The sequence below is a fragment of the Canis lupus genome, chromosome 13, assembly GCF_011100685.1.
Source record: "Canis lupus familiaris isolate Mischka breed German Shepherd chromosome 13, alternate assembly UU_Cfam_GSD_1.0, whole genome shotgun sequence".
In the NCBI taxonomy this organism is placed as follows: domain Eukaryota; kingdom Metazoa; phylum Chordata; class Mammalia; order Carnivora; family Canidae; genus Canis; species Canis lupus.
In genome coordinates this window covers 61,577,141-61,597,742 of record NC_049234.1, presented here as the reverse complement: position 1 = coordinate 61,597,742, position 20,602 = coordinate 61,577,141, and the positions used below count along the sequence as shown (strand labels likewise).

The following is a 20,602-nucleotide window of genomic DNA, read 5'->3' as shown; positions in this document are numbered from 1 at the left end:
TGCTTATACATTTATTGTGCATTTCTCTGGCGAAAGTAACTATGATTTCATCACAAACTAAATGGATTGTTGACATGGAAAAAACATAAAAACCATTGCATTACACAGTCTTTAAACTGAAAAAGTATGTAACAAAGGCCAAAATTGCTACTCTTTGAGGTTTAGGCCTCTGTATACAGAGTTCATACTGAAAGCTTTCTGTGGTCCAAGGAATGGGAAATTTGTACTAGGAAAAGAGATACACAGAATGCCACAATGAAAAGAGCATCCCCCTATGCTAGATGCTTGTCACTGGCAAGAACATGCTCCCTAGATGTTTCTTGCAGAATCCTGAGAACTAAAAGGGATCCAGAAGGGCCCAGGTCTGGCTCTCCGGAGACCCATAGAATCTAAATATTCATTCAAGGTCACACTCCTAGAAGCAACAAGGACACAATAGATGCCCTCTCCTGAGCGCTCTACTTCTGTTCCCCTACACCACCAAGACAGAAAATAATTAAAATAATCACCCACTAAAATACTGTATTTGAAAAGCTAGGGAGTGAAAGTTGTTAAATATAGAAGTACTTTCTGCTTAGCACATCAAATGTAGTGACAAAAACCAGCCTGCAAAACTAACAAGTAGACATACTCTTAAGACCTGAGGGGGTGCTTTAATATCTGACTACTTGGGAGTCTACTAAGAAATTGTCAATAAAATGTCCATCCCAGAGAGACAACAGAGGTGAAGCATACCATCTATTGACTTCCAAATGACTGCTAGCAGTTCTCTGAGAATTTAATACTGTCAGCTGGGAAACATTTAAACCAGGTCCTTCCAGGGCTGAGATGTACAAGGGACCATATGGCCCCAGCAGAACACTTTAAACAGGCAGCTGTATAGCTATAATTAAATCTGTAGTAGTCATGCTATTATTTATTTAGCAGATTTTTTTTTAATGTACCCTCCACTGAGGTCTCTGAGAACATGCACCAAATTAGAACAATAGAAAATATGGAAGAAGTGGATAAAGAGAATTGAGGGAAATAAAATTCCTTTTTTTTTTTTTTATGGGAAAAAAATTCTGACACAAGAGCAGACAACAGCTATTCAAGAGTTCCCTTGAGAAGTTCTTCACTTGCACCTGGTAGGTTCTGACAGGGCAGCAGGAGGTTATGACCACGTTAGCTGACATGAATATTGAGCCTGAAGGTTCGTTTATCCCTTGCTCCCTAGTTCCGGGGCTAGGTTCCACCTCTTTTTTGAATTTTGAATTTCTGAATCCCCATGTGCTATTCATTTGATATTTATCAAATCATAAAATCTTAAAAGAACTCAAAGACTCTCTAGTCCAATTTCCCACCCGATGACTTATAGTCCTAACATATAGTCATTTTCTTCTTGTTGAACACTATAGGGAAAGCATTCAGTTCAAACACTACCCAAATGTTACAGTGGGCCACTCACCAGCCCCTGGCAAAATTCATACTACCTTCTCTTCACAAAGACATCTACCACCCTACCTAATTTACAGATTTATTTCACAGTCTGTCATCAGAACTCCTAAAAGGCAGAGACTGCATCCTATTCATTTTTGCAGTCCTGAACCCCAATACAGTGTTCTGTGAAAAGGAGGACTTGATAAAAGCTTCATAAATAAAGTAGTGGTAAACCCCTATTACCTATCTAATTCATCTTTATATTAAAATAAAAACTGCCTCCATGAAACATGCACCTACTATTATATTTTATGTCCATGGCAACTACCTCCTTTCACTATAAAGCAAACTTCATGACCCTCCTACACCTCAAGTCTTCTCATCCCCAAGAGTTTTGGAAAAGTTACTTCAATTATTCTCATGAGGTTACTGCCTAGGCATCTCACCATCCTAGTTACCATAGCCACATCCCCTCAATTGTTTTTGAGTAATGGTCACCTTTGAAAAATGTGATTCTGATGAAACTCATAAACTTTCTATCCAAATAAAGCAGGATTTTTCGTATGTTCTTATTCACTTCATGTTTTGAATTTGCATGATTTACCTTTGCTCTTGTTAAATTCCTTGTGGTTTCAGCCTCAAGACCATTCTCCTCTTGATTCTAGGATTTGAAATGTAGATAGCTAATCTTGTTGATTTTGTGTCCTCTGAGACTCTGATAAGCATACATTGTGTCTTAATCCAATTTGCTAATAAATCTGCTCAGTGGAGCACTACAAGCTTAAAAAATGCCAAGGAATTTCATATTTACATTGGTTATTAATCCACATACTTATAGTTTTTCTCCAGCTAAAACCCTTATGATGATCACACAGCCCTCCGCTCATCCAAGTGCTTATAACATCATCACAAACTCTACGAATGCTTACTACAATCAAGGTGGCCTGCTCAGAAAAGAAATGTGGTCAAAAATTTATCTAAATTCTTCTATTTAACGTACATAGCAATGACTTAGATCACAGGCTAGCAAACTTTTTCTTTGAAAGGTCAAATAGTAGTATTTTTAGGCTTTGCAAGTAGCATGCAGTCTCTGTCACAAATTCTACTTTTAAACAACACTTTAAGACTGTTAACTGTTCTTAGCTTAACCATTTTGGGCCACTGGCAGTCTGTGACTCATGATCCATTGTTTGCCAGACATCATCTCTGCAATTCTGAAGTGAATAGCCTATTGGTGAAGACAAGCATCTGACCAAAAACTAAAACAAGCAATTACTCGATGACAGCTGTAGTAGGTATCATGGTGGAAAAGCACAATGTGCAACAAGACCCTACAACCACAGTCTCTAACCTAGATTGAAAGTCACCAGAAACTTCTCTGAAGAGGTGACATTTACAGGGGAATGAGTGAACACCAGTTGCCTGGGCAGAAAGAGCATTTCAGTCAGAGGAAACAACACATGCAAAGGCCCCAAGGCAGAGGCAGACTGGCACCTTCACGGACCTAAAAGAACTTTCGTATGGCTGGAGTACAGCCAATGAGGGAGAGAACCTTGAAAAATGACTTTGAAGAGAGGAATTAAGCAGGACAGTGCAGGGCTTTAAAAGCTATGCTCGGGATCCTGGGTTCATCAGAAAAGGCACTGGGCAGCCACCAACTGGCTTTAAGCCACGAGTGGAGGTCTTGGCACTCTCCTTCAGTGCAAAGCCTGACTTGTATTTTCTAGATTTCCTCGTAGTGCTTAATCAGTCTTCTACACTCTCAGATTGAAAAACCATCATGGTTTGTGGGAACGCAAAGCAATTCTTAACGTACTATCAACTGTCTAGGAGCCTGTTACTTTGAGGAAAAAGAAAACACTGCTACAAAATTTCACGTGTATGCTCATATAGGAGCTATATAATATAGAATCCTTCTACATTAAGAGCTATTCTAATAAAAATTTAAAATACCCCAGTGTTCTATTTTGCTACTTGCTCTTGAATCTCATCAAAAGTCAAAAGTATGTTGCTTCACTTATTTTACCTGCTCCACTTTCCAGTGACGGCTTTATTTCATGGTTTATCCTACTGCGCTACTCACAGGGAGACAGGAGAAGGCAAGCACCTCATCTCTCTCCAGGGTGTACTTCACACACATTATCTCAAAAGGCCAGAGAGGTAAGGTTTCTACTCACTCTTTTAAGGCTCAGAGGTGTTAAGTACCTGCACAGGATCACTCAGCTAGTAAGGAAGCTAGTATTTAAACCAACATCTCTGGGATTATAAAACCCAGACTTCGCTACTACTTCAAGCAAAACACACTTATTATCCAGAAAATTCTGGTGGGGTAAAACTACTCTAAATCTTCCATCCCTTTTATTGAATCCTTTTTTCCAAGTCCTTCCATACTGAGATATTACAAACTGGGGATTTAGATCAAGAACGCACAGCTAAAATGAGACAATTCAACCCATAACACATAATATAGACCATGAAAGCACAGACTAGAGAATATATATGGACAGGAGCATACAGTCTGTACTATAATTTTAGAAAAGGGAGAATCTTCTAAAAGCCTTTCATTTTCATTTATTCTGGTTTTTATTTTAATAAAACCTGCATGTTGTCCTACTTCAATACAGCTTTTAAAAATGAAAAACCACAGGAATTTTTAGAAGTATAACTAGAAACCAAAATGTGACATGAATCCAGGGTTTTCAAAAGAATTCATCACACTCTCCTGCGTTAGCTGGACTTCCTGCAGAGTCCTATGAAGACATGGGGTGCACAGGAACAGCACTGCCATCATCCCAAGAAAATCCCTTCCTGACATTTTTTACAGAGGCTTTCATGACCCCCTGATGACAACAGTTACTCCATGAGAATCCTGCACTTAGAAAAAGAGTTTCACAACTATTTTATTTTATTTTTTTAAAGATTTTATTTATTTATTCATGAGAGACACAGAGAGAAAGGCAGACATAGACGGAGGGAGAAGCAGGCTCCCTGCAAGAAGCCAGATGTGGGACTCGATCCCAGGACTCCAGGATCACGCCCTGAGCCGAAGGCAGCCGCTCAACCGCTGAGCCACCCAGGCGTCCCCACAACTATTTTAAATACTAGTAGCAGTTGTTATTTTTCTAAACAAGATTTTCTTTCTTAGGTGCAGTGTCTGAGGACGTCTTCTTAGAGATCATAATTCAACAAGGCAATAAATTATGTACCTAGTTTTTCCTCACACAAAACCATCATATAGAGACTACTTATTGAAATTTCTGGAATTCCCCTTGTTTATTTCTCAAGATCACAAATAAACTGATACTGAAACAGGCTTTACCAGTAAGTTTCATTTGTGAAACAATGAGTAATGCAATAAAAACACCAGGAGAAAAGATCAACATTTCACTCTGACCAAAGGTTTTTCTGAAACAAGTCATCCTAATACATGAATTTCAGCTTGATTTGTTCTTTCTTATTTTCAATAATATACTTGGATCTTTACCCTAAATGCTGTCCTGGCAATCTAAACTATAGAAAAATGCATAAGCAAAACCGGGTTATAATAATGTATGGAACTGTAAATTTAATAATAAATTCCAGTCAATAATAAATTCTTTCCAAATTTGATATGTCTTACCCCTAATTTCTCACTAATTTCATACAAATGAAGTAGCTCATATCTAAAAGTAGAATGTTGGATAGTCCATAATTTAAATGAGCTATGCTTGGGAAAACTGAGCAATATCATGTCATCTTGCAATAGAACATCTTTCTGTGCTGACAGTTGGCTTTTCCAATATGTCCTTGTGCCACACTACACTTTGTTTTAAATAAAGGGGAAAAAAAAAGAACTGATGTTTTCTCTAAGCTATGTCAATCAGCCAGTTAACTATGTTCTATTGAGCTTTCATTATGAGAAAAATGTGTAAATGGATTGTAACAAATGAAAGAGCAAACTATATTTGAAATGTTAGCATTTGCATAATTGTCCTAGCCAAAAAAAAAAGAAAGAAAGAAACTTTAAATGTACGAGATGGGCAAGAACGCTCATTTCAAGCAACTGGTTAACCTAATGAAATACTCTATCAGTGATCATAAGAAATACTAATTTTTAAAGTCACCAAAGAAAAAGATAACAATACTCTAGAAATCACCTTTCTCTGAGAAACTCTCATACTCAATTTCTCAGCCTTTAAAACGGAAAAGTGTTGTGCCCAAGATTGCTCTGATTCGCGATCTTGGGCACAACAAAAAGGTCTCAAGAAAGGGTAAGTGGAAGCTGATTCACTCTTGATTAATCATCATCAACAGGGATCCCTGGGTGGCGCAGCGGTTTAGCACCACCTTCAGCCCAGGGTGTGATCCTGGAGTCCCGGGATCGAGTCCCACGTCGGGCTCCCTCCATGGAGCCTGCTTCTCCCTCTGCCTGTGTCTCTGCCTCTCTCTCTCCGTCTCTCATGAATAAATAAGTAAAACCTTCTGCCTCTGCCTCCCTTCTGCACACAGGAAGATGAGACATACATATAAAAAACAATAGCAAAAAAAAAAAATAGCAAACAAGTGCATCCTTGTGAAATGATGAGTTGTAAGTGCCAGGTGGTGTCAGAAATTCACAAGAGGAGTAATTAACGTGAGCCAGAATGTTCAAGGATGCATGTACAGAAAAAGTAGCACTTAACTTGGGTCTTGAAGAAGAGGTAGGACTTGGAAAAGCAGAGAAGAAAAGAGACGTTTGGGTCTGATGGAAATATGCATGCGATAACAATATTCACAGAAGGACAATCAGACACATTTCAGTAGAGTGCAGGCGGAGCAGGGAGTGCAAAAGTTGAGTATGAAACCCCAAAGAGCCAAATTAGCAATGTAAATTTGAAAGGTGAGGAATGAAATCTGAAATGAAATTGACTTCCATCCCACCAATCTTACTGTAAAACCAACCAAAAATAAAAACCAGTAGCACATTTAAATAATGAAAATGACAGCGATAATTAAATTTGTATAGTATTTTAAAGTTTTAAGCATGTTCCTTTTCTCACCACAACCCTGTGGAGGAGGCAGTTCAGACTGAATCATAATACCTGTATTATGAAACAGGAAACTACGATTCACAGCAGTCAAGGTTTAACATGCTTATTTAAGTCTTTAAACTACTCCTGCAATCATCTTCATAAAAAAAATCAGTAATAATTGCTTTTCCTCTTACCAGAAAAAAAATATGAAAGTTATAATGATGTGTATCTATCACACTAATGGTCAAAAGGTGAACATATCTATAGTGAGAATGAATACCAAACAACCTGAAAGTCAAGGAACCATGGGGTGTTTCAGCAAAGCACAAGTCAGGATCTGTAAATGAAGTGAGTATCCACGATGGTACATGGCAAATCAACAAGCTAACTAATCTACTTTTGCTAATTCTATAAGTAAACTCCAATGATTTAAAAAAAATTGAAATCTGGTTGTATTTCATTAAATTTGGGAGCTTTGGGGGTCATGATTTCAAAAAATCTTAAATCACAGTAGTTTCCATTTATTGGATAAACTAAATCATTCACTTGTATGGTTAAACTGCAGATAGTTACAACCCAATTTATTTCCCCCATTTCTTACTTTTTTCTCCAAAGAAGAGTATTTTATTTAGCTAAAACTCTTATCTCCTGTCCTTTATGTTCTCTAAAATGGAAAGATGCTTCTAAAATCCCTTGTTTCTCTCTGATTGATGGTTCTGGTCCACACAGTTATCTTGTCTCTCACTGGACTGCTGCACTTTACTGTCAGCACTACATAGTTTATTTGGTCTCTCCAGCTGGATAGACTCACAATCTAAGATCATCTATTACACTTTTAATTATATCAGCCTTCTCTCATTGACCTCCACTTAGAGTATGGTCACATACCAAACTACTACTGGTTGAGTCTTCTAACCACTGTGGAAGCACAAACATCTGGTCACCACAGGATCCTTCAGATTTTTTTAAATTGTTGGTTTATTTAGTAGTAATTCTGGTGATTAGCCTATTCAGCAAAATGAGTGCCTCAACAACAGACAGAAGGGCAATAACTATCAATTTGACACCTGTGCCTTGGGACCTAGAAAAGACCCTAATCCAAATAATAGGTAAAATCCCTGTACTCATTAAGAAGAGGAGAGGCTCCAGGGCCACAATGCAGCTCTACTACTTAGATGCTATTTAACTTTGAGGAAATTACTTAATCTCTTTCTGCCTCAAGTTTGCCAGTATGTAAAACAGGGTTGATCACATCAACTCCAAAGCATTACTGTGAATGCCTAACTATATTAGTTGTTGTTAATTATTATTAATTATTCTTTAAAGGGGAATAGACTCAATACAATCAGGTAAAGCCCCCTGAATCAACGACAGTGCAGATCATTTTGAAGTTCAAAATTATTACAATGGCTCCCTATACAATGACTCTGTTACTCTCTCGCCTTTCATATGTGTATGCATAGAATACTGATGAGGCAATAATGCCAGTTTGGCATAATTAACTACTGTCTTTCAGACTGTAGGAAAAAATTACTGCTCTTCTTTTAACATGGAGGCAGAAGGGAAAGAAAGGATGGTTGTTTCCATTTCAGTTCAGTTCTAGAGAGTAACCAGACCATTGGTGGTAACACATGGAGAAATCAGGAAGCTCTGCTGGTGACTGCTAAGGTCATGAGATTCTGCTGAGGCAAATAAATCAACTAGCCACTGGATCAATCAGACAAGTGGGCTGGAAAACAGTGGGGAGCCCTTCTCTTTCTGAAGAAGAGCAAGAAAAATTTCCTCCCATGGAATGGCCTCTTGGCAAATCTACTCTGCAGGCATTCCCTGTTGAGAGGGAAATAAAGAAAGAGCAAAATCTGCAAATACTCCCTAACATGTAAAGAATGGTTTGCTGATCTCCTTATTAGTTATCCCAGACAACAACACTCCTTCAAAGTCCCTAATAAAGCACTTCCGCATACGGCATGAACTTTTCATTTAACTAACTTTATAGTCTGGATGTAAGTTCATTCAAAATTCCCATGGAGGTGGGATATCAGGGAGAGGAAGAAGATGCAGAGAAAAGCTGCAAAAGAGTGTTGAACAGTGCTTCAAAGAGGATACTTAACCAACTCTTCTTGCAATTTCCCTTTTTATTCCAAATGCTGACCACCACGAAGGGCCTTTGAGATGAAGCCATTCCTGGTTGCCAAGGAAATTTCCACAAAGCCTGAAGGATTTCTTTGAAAGCAACACCTTTAGCAGAAGCAATAAGAAACATACAGGTGGCCAAGTCAGCTGTCACTGTACTTCTCACCTCTTAACCTCAGAAGACAGGAGGATTAGCCAGCTCAGAGATCCAATTAGACTGGCAGAATAAACCCAGTTTTATCCTCAATATTTTAAGCTTCTGAAAAAAGCCCCCAAAGTGATCTGGGAGGCAGATGCTAGGGACTGAGATTCTTTTCATTTTAGCAACTGGAGTCGCTAAGCTTTTACTGGAGTGAATCATAAAGGAAAAACTCAAATCTGATTGGCATACAGCATCCCAGTAGTGGAGGAGGATTTATTAAAGTGTTTAAAAAATCTAGGACACAAATTGGTATAATCTTTTGGGAAGGTAATTGGCAATACACAGTGAGCCAGCAATTCCACTTATAAAAATTTCTCCTCCAGAAATACTCACTAAAGAATGCAAGAAAAAAAAATTACCATAAGGAATTTTCTTAAAAGCTTGATTGTAATTGCAAAGAAATGAAAATAACTAAATATCTATAATAGAATATCATTTAAATAAAATATGATTTTAAATAAAATATGTGGACTACAGCCTCTCAAAAGAATAAGGTAGATGTCTGTGGCATTGTTAGGCTTTAAAAAAATCCAGCTACAGAACATTATGATCCTGTTTGTATTTTATATAAATAAGTGTATAATTTTTATGCATAGGAAAAATCTAGAGGACTCTCCAAACTGCTAATAATGGTTATTTTGAGGGTGAGAATTTGTGAATTTTCACTATTTTATTCATATTTGCTTTGTTTGATTTTTTACAGCAATTTTGTATGCCTTTGAATCAGAAAAAAGCTAAAGTTTAAAAAATGTACAAGTAATAATGTTACTGTAGTACATAAAGAATAACTCCATGTATATATTTACAACTATTATAAAGGTTTTTTAACCAGGCTCTTAGGGTGTTCATCACAGGCATTGCTATTTTCTGATTGTGTAACAATTTGCCACTTCCAAGGGAAAAAAGTTGTTTATTTTTTTAATGAAGTCATGTTCAGAAATAGGTAACATGTGACGTGAGAGTAGATATCCATCAAAGATAATTGTTGATGACATTCTAGGACTCTCTTAAATATATTAAGAATACTCATGGTATTGGAATACAGGTAGAATGCTACCTATTGAAGAGAGGGGAAAAAGTGCCATCAAATATAAAATATAAAATAAAAAAAGTGCCATCGAATATAAAATATGCCAGTTAATTATTTAAGACATGAAGCCTTCCAAATATGGAAATGCCCTATAGTTCTCCTGGACTTCTTCACAGGGACAGCTAAGAGTGGGGCCCAAGATCCCCACTCGGCTGCTCTGTCCTGTTCCTACACACTAATCCTCCTTTCTGAACAATAAAGACTAAGATGCTTGTCACTTCTTCAGAGAGGCCTCCAGTGAAGGTTACATGAGTCATGTGTTACACCCACGTGACCTGTCTGATGTCAGCCAGCAGTAACCTTAATAGGAGAACTGGAGGTGGAGAAGCAATCACTCAAAAGCTCAGTCTCACCACTCTTAGTGGCCTATGTCCAGTTCTGATGCATTAAAATAGTTTAATATTTTATTAATATTAATAATGTAGCCTAATTAATAGAAAACTTTTTCTTTCTTTTTTTTTTTTTCTAAAGATTTTATTTATTCATGAGACACAGAGACATAGGCAGAGGGAGAAGGGACTTGATCCCAGGACCCTAGGATCATGCCCTGAACCAAGGCAGATGCTCGACCACTGAGACACTCAGGCGCCCCAGAAACTTTTTCTTTCTTAAAATACTTTGTGAAACAGAAGAACTTCCCTCACTGACAAGAATAAGATCTTGATATCTATGGTAAATATATTAAGAAACTGGCTATTGGGTCTTTAGAGCTGAGAGTTTAAATGCACTGTGGTGCTCATCCAATGCTTAATCATAGGAACACCCCCAGGGGATCCAGAACACTGGCAAATATCTCTATTCTAACACACAGCATCTTCAGTGATCTTTTTATTTTTTTATTTTTTTAAGATTTTATTTATTTATTAATGAGACACACACACACATACACACACACACACAGAGAGAGAGAGAGAGAGAGAGGCAGACACAGGCAGAGGGAGAAGCAGGCTCCATGGAGGGAGCCTGATGTGGGACTCGATCCCGGGTCTCCAGGATCACACCCTGGGCTGAAGGCGGCGCTAAACCGCTGAGCCACCCAGGCTGCCCTTCAGTGATCTTTTTAAAATGTCAATCAGTACATCCAACTCTCCAGGTAAAACTCCTAAAACAGTGTCTCACTGCACTTAGAATAAAAATTAAAAGGTGCCCCTGTATAACTTCCCTGGCCTCACCTACTACTTCACACCTGCTACCTTTGCTCCAACCACTCTAGACTTATTTTTTTCTTCTTCCAATTTCTTGGATACATCACATTCATTCCTGCTTCAAAGTCTTACTCTTGATTTTTGCTTAACCTAGAAGCCTCTTCCCCTGTATCTTCTTTCTGGCTAAACCTCCTACCTAAAATAGCTGTCCTGTACCTCTTCGCATTACCCTGCTATATTTTCAAGGCAGTACTTGTGATTGTGTGAAATCACACTATTCATTTGTTTACTTGTTTTTATCGTTTATTGTCTACCAGTCCTCAAAAGCATGGGAGCTTTATAGTCAAAAAAATTATGTCTCATTCATCTCTGGAACCCTATATCTACCTCCAAGAACACTTTCTAGCACAGAATATACTTTCTGAATGAATGAATTAGTTCAAATCACAGCAGCATACAGTTATGGGGTGATTTAAAAGTTCAAATTTATTGCAGCCTCACAAGTACTTAAAATCACAATCCTAAATTTGACAATAAACTCCCCTTTTCTTTACCTGAAAATACAAGATAGAGTTTAGTTTACTTGAGACAGGTTAATCTCCTTCATTTTCAAGCTGACACAGCACCTGTTTTTAAATGAGCGTTAGCCTTCTGATTCAAATAAACAGCTTTCATGAAAGTGCTTTCATGAAAGCATTATGAAAATGGGAAAATTCAACTGCCCCAATTTTCAACGAGACACGAGGTTTCTGAAATCAGTACATCACTTCTCAAACACTACTAATAACCACTGATTGTTAATTCTTTAAGAATATGGGAGAGTGTCAGGAAAAGGAAGCTATATAAGGTCAAATTTCTTGTGGAAAAGATGATAACAAATATCAGTCCTGTTAATTATCTAAGTGGCTAGCTCACACCCTTTGAAAGAGACTCCAAAGATAATCATTGCACTGGCTGCACCAGTCCCATTAAGGACACCTGGCTGAAGAAAAGCTGTCATCGCTGAACCACAGGGAAGCTCAAACCAGAGTGACTAATGACATCTAACAATGTAACCACCTCCTCACAACATGCCTTTGTTCTCAGGTTTTCACAGATGTGATTCCATTTGGAGTTTTCCCAACATTGCAGTGTTTCAATGGTCCCTGAAAATGTGCTAAAGACAAGTATTATAACCTCAGAAAATATGAGCCTTTCTGAGCCACAGCACCTTCTCTGAGGAGGGAAGCGGGACCACCCAGTGCTTGGTATGACTTAGAGGGCTTTCTGGCTGAGCTGTGAAAAAGAAAAGGAGATGCTATTGCATTTTTCTGTTACTGTGCATATGAAATAGCTATTAATGCAAAGGGAAGCTTAATGTGAGCCTTAGGTAGGAAACCTTCAAAACGATGAAGAAATCATCTCAGCTGAACTTAGCTGACTCCTTCTCATATTACATATGTGTAAGAAAAGGATTAGGGGTTGTTTGATCACGAAATGTGTCTTTCTAGATTTTATTTTAAGTAGTCATGGCTTAGCAATTTCAAACTTATACATGGTTTTAATGGTTTCATCCTTTACTCTCTGACAAAATATTTAAATCCAGGTCTATCTCTGCAAAAAACAAACAACAAACCAAAAAACGGATTTCAAAAACAGAAATCTAGATAGGCAAATACATTGGGAGATAATAGGCAATAGGCAAAAATGATTATAATACACTTTAGAAATTAACCTTGGCCAAGTTCCACCAGCAGACCTATAGACAGGTTCTCAGCTAAGCTAGCTAAAGTCATAACTAGATAAGAAGTTACAAGGTTATATGAGCAGTGTCTCCCTGAGAATCTGCAAGGTATTTCTACAACTACTGCATCCACTGTAGTCTCCAGACTGCAATTTCACTGAAGGTTGATCATGTAATTGTGAGAAGTTATTCTATTACTGATAACCTGAGAAAAACGTCAAGCCCTTTTAAAGTCATTGTACCACTTGGCATGGTACTTCTACTAGAGTTAAAGCTAAGAAGTAAAATGATAAAAAAGATATTCTCACAGCTGATTTTATACTCAAATGCAAATCAGAACGAAGCCACTGCATTTGACAAGCACTCATTGTGCTTGTAAGTTTTTTCTTTTGAAAACAGAAAAGGGATAAAAGGAGACAGAAAAACAAATCAATCTAAGGTAAATGGGAAAGGTAACTGGATAATGAAAAAAAAAATTGTCCTTAGCAACAAAATAGAAGAGATTATTTATGTAGATTTACAAGTAGATGAGCTCCAGATGTGTTTTTTCGTTTTTGATCTACTTCTCCCCAGGTGCTTTTCTCCTTAATAAATATAACATCCAAGTTGGAATATTGTTGAAGCATTGAATCACCTAAATTTTGGCTACGCTCCTCTGCTGTTAACTATTTTGAGCTATTTTTCAATAAGGCAGCCGCTACTGAAATCCTAAGTACATAGGCTTGGCAGAGCCAAAGAGAAAAAGTGCAGTCCACAGATTTGTTTCTTCTGTTTTCCCAAAACAGAATCTCATAAAAAATATGCCCTCAAATTTTGTCACTATATTGCTGTCAAAGAAATTCTGCTCCTCTTCATAACTCTGAATGTTAAACCCAGAGTTCTTGTGCTACTGGGAAGTTATATAGCTCCAGGAGGTGGAGAGGCACCCCTGCAACTGTTCAAATCGTAGCCAGGCACAATAATCAGTCAATCAGAAACTTCGGTTCCAGTCGGATGGAAGTTTTTGGGGCCAACTTGGAAAAGCATACAGAACAAGTTTGACTTTGCTGCCAAGATCATTTCCAGGACATTGGCTAATTAATTATAAAAGCTTTTTCAAAACAAATTTGAGGCTGGCAACCTTTTCTTCCTACCCAAACAGAGAAAAAAAAAAAAAAAGGTTAAAAAATAAAAGCCTGAGTTTAGTCTGTGTGGTATTTTTTGCCATAGCTTTATCTTCTTTACAAACCCATTTTTTTTCTCAACCTAAAATGATCCAGAGACTTCTGTATTTGAAGTACTAAAATAGTATGTACAGAAACTGAAAAATATTACTTTGAATTTCTAATTTGCCTCTGGCTGTAGATGAGATCATGGGTCAGTTCCAAAACTTTTCAAACTCTTTGGTGGGAAGCAAAGAAAGGAAGTTTCTTCCTCTTTGTGGGATGAAGAACTCATTGGATTAACTGCAGGTACTATAATAGATACAATGTAGATGGACAGTTGCTCCTAAAATGATATATTGTGTTTTGTTAAACATACAAAATAGAGGCACCTGGGTGGCTCAGTGGGTTAAGCGTCTGGTTAAGTGTCAGATTCTAGGTTTCAGCACAGGTCATGATCTGTCAGGGTCCTGGGATGGAACCCTGCCTGGGGCTCCACCCTCAGTGTCAAGTCTGCTTGTCCTTCTCCCTCTGCTCCTCCTCCTCCCTGCACTCTTAGTATTTCTCTCTCTCTCTCAAATAAATAAAGTCTTTTTTTTTTAATGATATATTCATCAACCTTCACTTCCAGCATTGAAAACAAAAAGAACAAAACTCCTGAATTAAATCTTCCTGGTTTCTCTTAATATGAACCTCGATGAATATGAGATGTTCATAATAGGCATCAAAGATTCTGGTTTCAAGTACTATAATCACACAGGTTTTATAGCAAAATCAACACCCCCAAATCATTATGTTCCAACATATTTCATCCAACACTGGAATCAAAAGCTTATGTAATATGCATCCTAAGCCATCAAATTCCTTCTGCCTATGCCCAGATCTGAAGACACTCAAAAAGGTAAGAAATTTCTCTTAGCCAGCATTTACCAGCTGCTTATTGGCAAATTCCTAGCAGGAGAACTGTTCATAATAAAAGAAGTTGTGTTTTTTTTGTTTGTTTGTTTGTTTGTTTTGTTTTTTTCAAAAAAGTCTGTCAACCAGATATTCCTAACTCTGCTTTATCCTGTATCAAGTGCACTACCTTATCCAGTATCAAAGCCCTTGGCAAACCACAGAAATAGAACGTTACTGGTAAATATTGAATAGAGCCAAAATTGCCAAATAGTTTTGAGGGCAACTCTAAACAAGTCCTAGTGGATTGAGTTTTAGTGTATCCTATATTTAAATGAACTTCTCCTGTCACTTCAAGGGGGAGGCAAATACAAGGGAGGAGAGCTATCCATATTAGCATATGAAGGGAGAACAGCTCTAGCAATCAAGAATCAATCTCAATGTAAGGGACGTAATTAAGCCTGACCAAAGCAGAGAGTTCTTCTTATGAAAAACACAAAATAAAATAAGAAGGACAACAGGAGATTTCGGAGAATCTTGAAAGTCAGGCAGGGAAATCTGAACTTCACTTGATGGGAAGCCACTCTAAACTTAATCCAGGAGGGAAACATAAGGGCAATTATAGGAAAAGTATGTCATTGAAATAGGAGAAAACAGAGACAAGGGATTAGTTGCAAAGCTTCTCTAGCAAATCCAGTCTGAGATGATGAAGGCCCAAATAGGGTGTTGCTGGTGAAGGGAAGGAAAAAGAATCCAAAAGCCATTTCACAAGAAGGAACATAAATTCACCTTTCCTGTACCTTTTAGAATTTACCAAGACCTATAAACCTCTGTCACTACTGTAAGTGCTGCCCATGAAAGAGGCACATCGTCGTAAGTCTCCATTGCCTTAGAATATATAACTCAGATTTATTTATTCAGGTGGAATTTTCACCCAATTAGTCCAAAGTAACTCATTTTTTCTTTAATGTAAAGTACAAAATTATGCCCAGTCACTATTTTCTATGTCCAGATACCCACTCGACTGAAAAAAAATGGCCCAGATTCTACCATATTCTTCTTAAGAGAAAGTAAATCAAGGAGCACCTGGGAGCACCTGGGAGCACCTGGGAAGCTTAGTGGTTTAAGCATTTGCCTTAGGCTCAGGTTAAGAGCAAGCAGGAGTCTGCTTCTCCCTCCCCCTGCCCCTGTGCTCTCCTTCTCTCTCTCTCCCTCCTTTCCTCCCTCTCTCCCTCTTAAATAAAGAAAATCGTTTTTAAAAATTAAGTAAATCAAGATTCAAAACCTAATTGCTCTTCATGTCAAATAGGCTACTTACTATGGTTTAATAGACAAACATATACAGCCAACAAAGCTATCATTACCTTTATCTGATGTATCCCTCAAAAGTTAACCATTGTCAGCATTTCTTAAACCTTTATAATTTATCAATGCACTTGTTCTTAAATTATCTCTTTTAATCTTCACAATAACCCTGCAGTAGGGATTATTATTACTATTTTAGAGCGGAGACAACTGTAGCTCCAAGACTTAAAATGCCCAAGAGAATACATCTGTGAAGGTTAAAGTCAAGACCAATTCTTATCTTTGAACTTCAAAGCCCTTCACATAGTGCTTTCCCTTCCCTCAGATAATATGCAAAAACAAAAAACAAAAAAAACCCCAAAACCATCTACACATATCAGTGATTTCTTTGCTTACCTGGTCCTTCTCTGGTTTATCAGAAATGTCATTCAGACTGGAGGAAGTCAGATTCCTATGGGTCATAGCTGGGCTACCTGAAAAAAACAAAGGTGAACCCTAATTAAAGACTTCTTTTCAAAAACACAAGACTTTGGTTGTATACTTCGTAAACACTTGTAGATGATGATGAGAATGACAAAGATGCTTTAGCTCCACTGGGATTCTCCTGAAGAGTTTTCCAGAGTACAGGTTGGAGCACAAAGATGGTTAAATGAAAAGTATGTAAAATCCCAAATACCATGTTTAAGTCTTATTACCTGGCTTCATTTCAAGATGAGTTAAACTCTGAAAGAAACATCTAAAACAATAAGCATAAAAATGAATTTACTCTCATTTGGCTTACTTTTCGTCACTGCCCTTTACATAGTACCTGGTATCCTTTCCTTTTCCTACCCCCTATAGAGATGGCCTCTTTCCTCAGGTCAGCAGAGATGGCCACAGACTACAGGCCTGGACTTGCTCTCTCCAGGCCTCTGCAGTCCTTCCTAGGTATCACTCACCCCGAAAACCCATCTGTGTTCCCTTCTCTAGCTAACGCTTTAATCAAGAAGATTTCTCCTTAGTGGGCATCTGATCCAGAATCCATCTTCTTTGTGTCAAAGTAATACTATAGCAGGCCCCTCACTTCTTGCATTCCCACTTGCCAGACTAATATAAGCATATCCCTTCTTTTCCCTTGATGGGCCAATCTTCTTATTCATATTAAGGAATGGGTTTCATCAGGAATACTTGATGGGAACCAACCTCCCAGGCAATACAGTGGCTGTAGGTCAAGTCAACTGGCAATCCAGACAATGACTTTAGACCCCGTGACACAAAAAAGAGAAGAGGGACATCTGAAAGAGTGATAGCCATCTTCAAGGAGACTATGTTAATCAAAACAATAACATTCTGTTCATTCTGCAGTTGGACTTGAAATTTCTAGGCTTACTAAGCAAAAGAGTAACTTTTCAAAGCCAGGGTGTTTGACCCAGTCCCTGCAGGGTGCTGAGTAAGGCATTCATCATTAATCCTCAATGATCTGACTCAGGCTGGTCTTCACACCAAAAGGACAAGGGTTGAAAAACAAGCACCAAAGTTTGAACACAGCTTCACATTGGCTTCCAAATTACTTTTTAGTTTATAGACTTCAATTCCTTTAGGTAGAAACTTCAATACAAAATTTTAACAGACTAAAATCTATTCCTAATAATTTAATGTCTATATGAAAGCAGCTCTTTCAATAGTATAATTGTCTTTACTAAATCAGAAAAATCATAATTTTCTTGAGCTGGCAAGACAGGATATTTTCCACTCTGCTGCATTTCATTGAGTAAGCATGGCCTAGATCTCTTAAACCCTTTACCTGGTGGGACATTTTATTCTAGGAAAATTTGAGCACAGGACATTTTTCAAAGGAAAGTTACATCTGAAAAACTGCTTTATGAGCAAAATTAAAAAACCTTTTGAAGGCCACATTTTCTTCTTTGAACTACATACCAGGTTTCTAGCGTGCACTCAAAACAAAAGACACCAGGTACAAACGTGAATGCTCTCAAATAATGCTGGGCTTGAAAGCAATAGGAAATGATGAGTAGCTATAATTCTACACCTTACATTAAAAGCAAAAGCAGTTATTTGGACTAACTGGGTGAAAATTCTACTTGCGTAAGTGAGGAAATCTGAACTATATATTCTTAAAGCAATTAAGCTATGGCAATCCTCACCACGAATTAAAAATAACTTACATATATTCATAAATAAGACTGATTTCTAATTATAAAATCAATTGATGTAAGTGGCAGTCCTGAAATAATGTGAAAGAAGTTTCATTAAGTGCTTTAAATTTTCGGGGCAATATCCTAAATTCATCGATTTGCTTTGGAAACTATAAAGACTACAAAGGTACATTTTAGCCAAAGTACTGTCCTACTGCTGCAAAATCTAAATAGGAAGAAGCCAAATTAGTGAAGTTTTTATTACAATGGTAATCTTGACTGACGTCACAACTTTTCCAAGAAACTTCATATACTGCTTCCTCATTTCTCTCATGATAGTATGGATGTATTTGTACTTGAGGGGGGCGGGGATGTCCAAAGAAGGCACAGGCTCAAGGAAGATGCAGGAACCAGATGGGGAAAAGTAGGCAAATGTTAAGTAGGCTACTGTCCCTCCTACCATTATCTGATTCTCATTTTTATTAGTGATTAGTAATATCAACAGCATCACTGAGGTGTAACTTTGTAATACATGGAGGAATCCAGAAGTCAACACTTCTAGGTAAACCCCAAGCAAGATGATAAACATGCTCCCCTGTTTTCCCACCTCCCTCCTAGCAAATTCCCCACCCCTGAGCCCAAACACCTCAAAACAAAAACAAGTGCTTCCCAATGCCATGGTCCCCAAAGTATGATGCCCGGACCAACAACATTAGTATTACCTGAGCACTTATTAGAAATGCAACTCCTTGGGACTAACCTAGACTAAATGCACTGGTCCCCCTTATCTGCTGTTTCAGTTACCTCTAGTCAGCTGTGGTCCAGAAGCAGGTGATCCTCCTTCTGACAAATCATCAGGTCAATAATAGCCTAACGCTACGACACGATGCCTACTCCATTCACCTCACATCATCTCATCACATAGGCATTTTATCATCTCACATCATAAGAAGGGGGAGTTCAGTACGGTATTTTGAGAGAGAGAGAGACCACATTCACATAACTTTTATTACAGTACATTGCTATAATTGTATTTGATTATTAGTTACTGTTGTTAATCTCGTAGTGTGCCTAATTTATAAAGTAAAGTTTACCATAGGTATGTGTGTATAGGAAAAACAGTATATATAGTGTTCAGGCATTCACTGGGAATCTCAGAACATAGGTCCTGCAGATAAGGGGGAACTACAATATAATCAAGACTCTGGGTTTGGGGCCCAGTAATGAGGTTTTAACAAACCTTTAAAGTAATTTTGAAACATGCTAAAGTTTGAGAACCACTGCTCTAAATAAACCAGTTATCTTAAGAGGAGGATGTGTCCCAGTTAGAATTGGAATTGAAAGAAATATATAAATTGAAGTAGACAGAGGGGTAGTTCTGATAACCTTGCCCTCCTTCAAGCCACTGCTCCAAACTATTGTATCTCAAGAAATCATTAAATTAGCAACCTCATCACATCAACACACAGAAAGTGTCTTGCTTGGCTATTCCTCTAAATCCTCACCTGCACAATCAAATAAATAAATAATTTGGAAACTCATTATTTAATCAGCCTTTTCCAGAAACATATCACTCAAATCAAAGAAGACAAGGACAAGAGCCAAAAAGAGATTACAAACCCGATTATATCCGGAATCAGAAATTTGTGCATGGCATTTTAGCAAACCCACGAAGCTGTTATGCTACTGATCCCTAACAACATTCTATTGTAGATATTTTGCACCTGACATTCAATAAGACACATTATCAGGATAAATCGACGTTCTCTATTTACAGTTTGAGCCTATAATGCAAACTCATGCAATCCTGAATGAATGGTGCTAGTAAGAGAAAATGTCAGCTTGTACCAAAAAGGTGAAATGCCAAGAGTACCCTGAGTACCCTACTTCTTGCACAAGTAGGGATTCATTCTGCTCAAAGCTACCACTAGTCGGCCCTTTCCATCAAAATCCAGGGCACACAAATTTCATATAACTTCTCTTGATCCAAAGAAACTTTTTTTTTTTTTTTTTAAGTTTGACTTCTACAAAAGAAAAAGAATCAGCTTCAGGTACATAATTATAATTAATTTAAATTATATCACTGTTTTTTGGCCATAAGAAAAAGAAAGCTTTGGAGAATCACATTTTAGGCAGTTTCACACAATCAAAAACAATTTCATTTTGAAAGTACACACTTGGCAGGTACACACTGTCTTCCATAAAAATTGATTGCATTCTGTACTAACTTTGAAAATCATTGTTATTCTTTAGCACACATGTAGCAATTCATAAAGTCCTTTATGATTATATCTATTAGATACAATGGAAAGAGATGAGGAGAACTACAGTGTTGGAAGAGGAAGATATTTAAATGTGTACGCCTTAGATAAAAATGTAAATATGTATGTAATGCAATTAACACATAAACTTCCTCACCTAAT

The 20,602-nt window shown here is 37.6% G+C and overlaps 1 protein-coding gene across 8 annotated transcripts in view; it reads right to left on the bottom strand.

The window, feature by feature from the left end:
- SLC4A4 (solute carrier family 4 member 4) overlaps window positions 1–20,602 on the bottom strand; it is a 343,382-nt gene that overhangs the window by 134,340 nt on the left and 188,440 nt on the right. For all 8 annotated transcript variants that reach the window (XM_038556290.1, XM_038556288.1, XM_038556289.1 and 5 more), the window contains one exon: window positions 16,441–16,517. In XM_038556290.1, coding sequence (XP_038412218.1) covers window positions 16,441–16,517 — 77 coding nt within the window. The remainder of the gene's footprint in view (window positions 1–16,440; window positions 16,518–20,602) is intronic.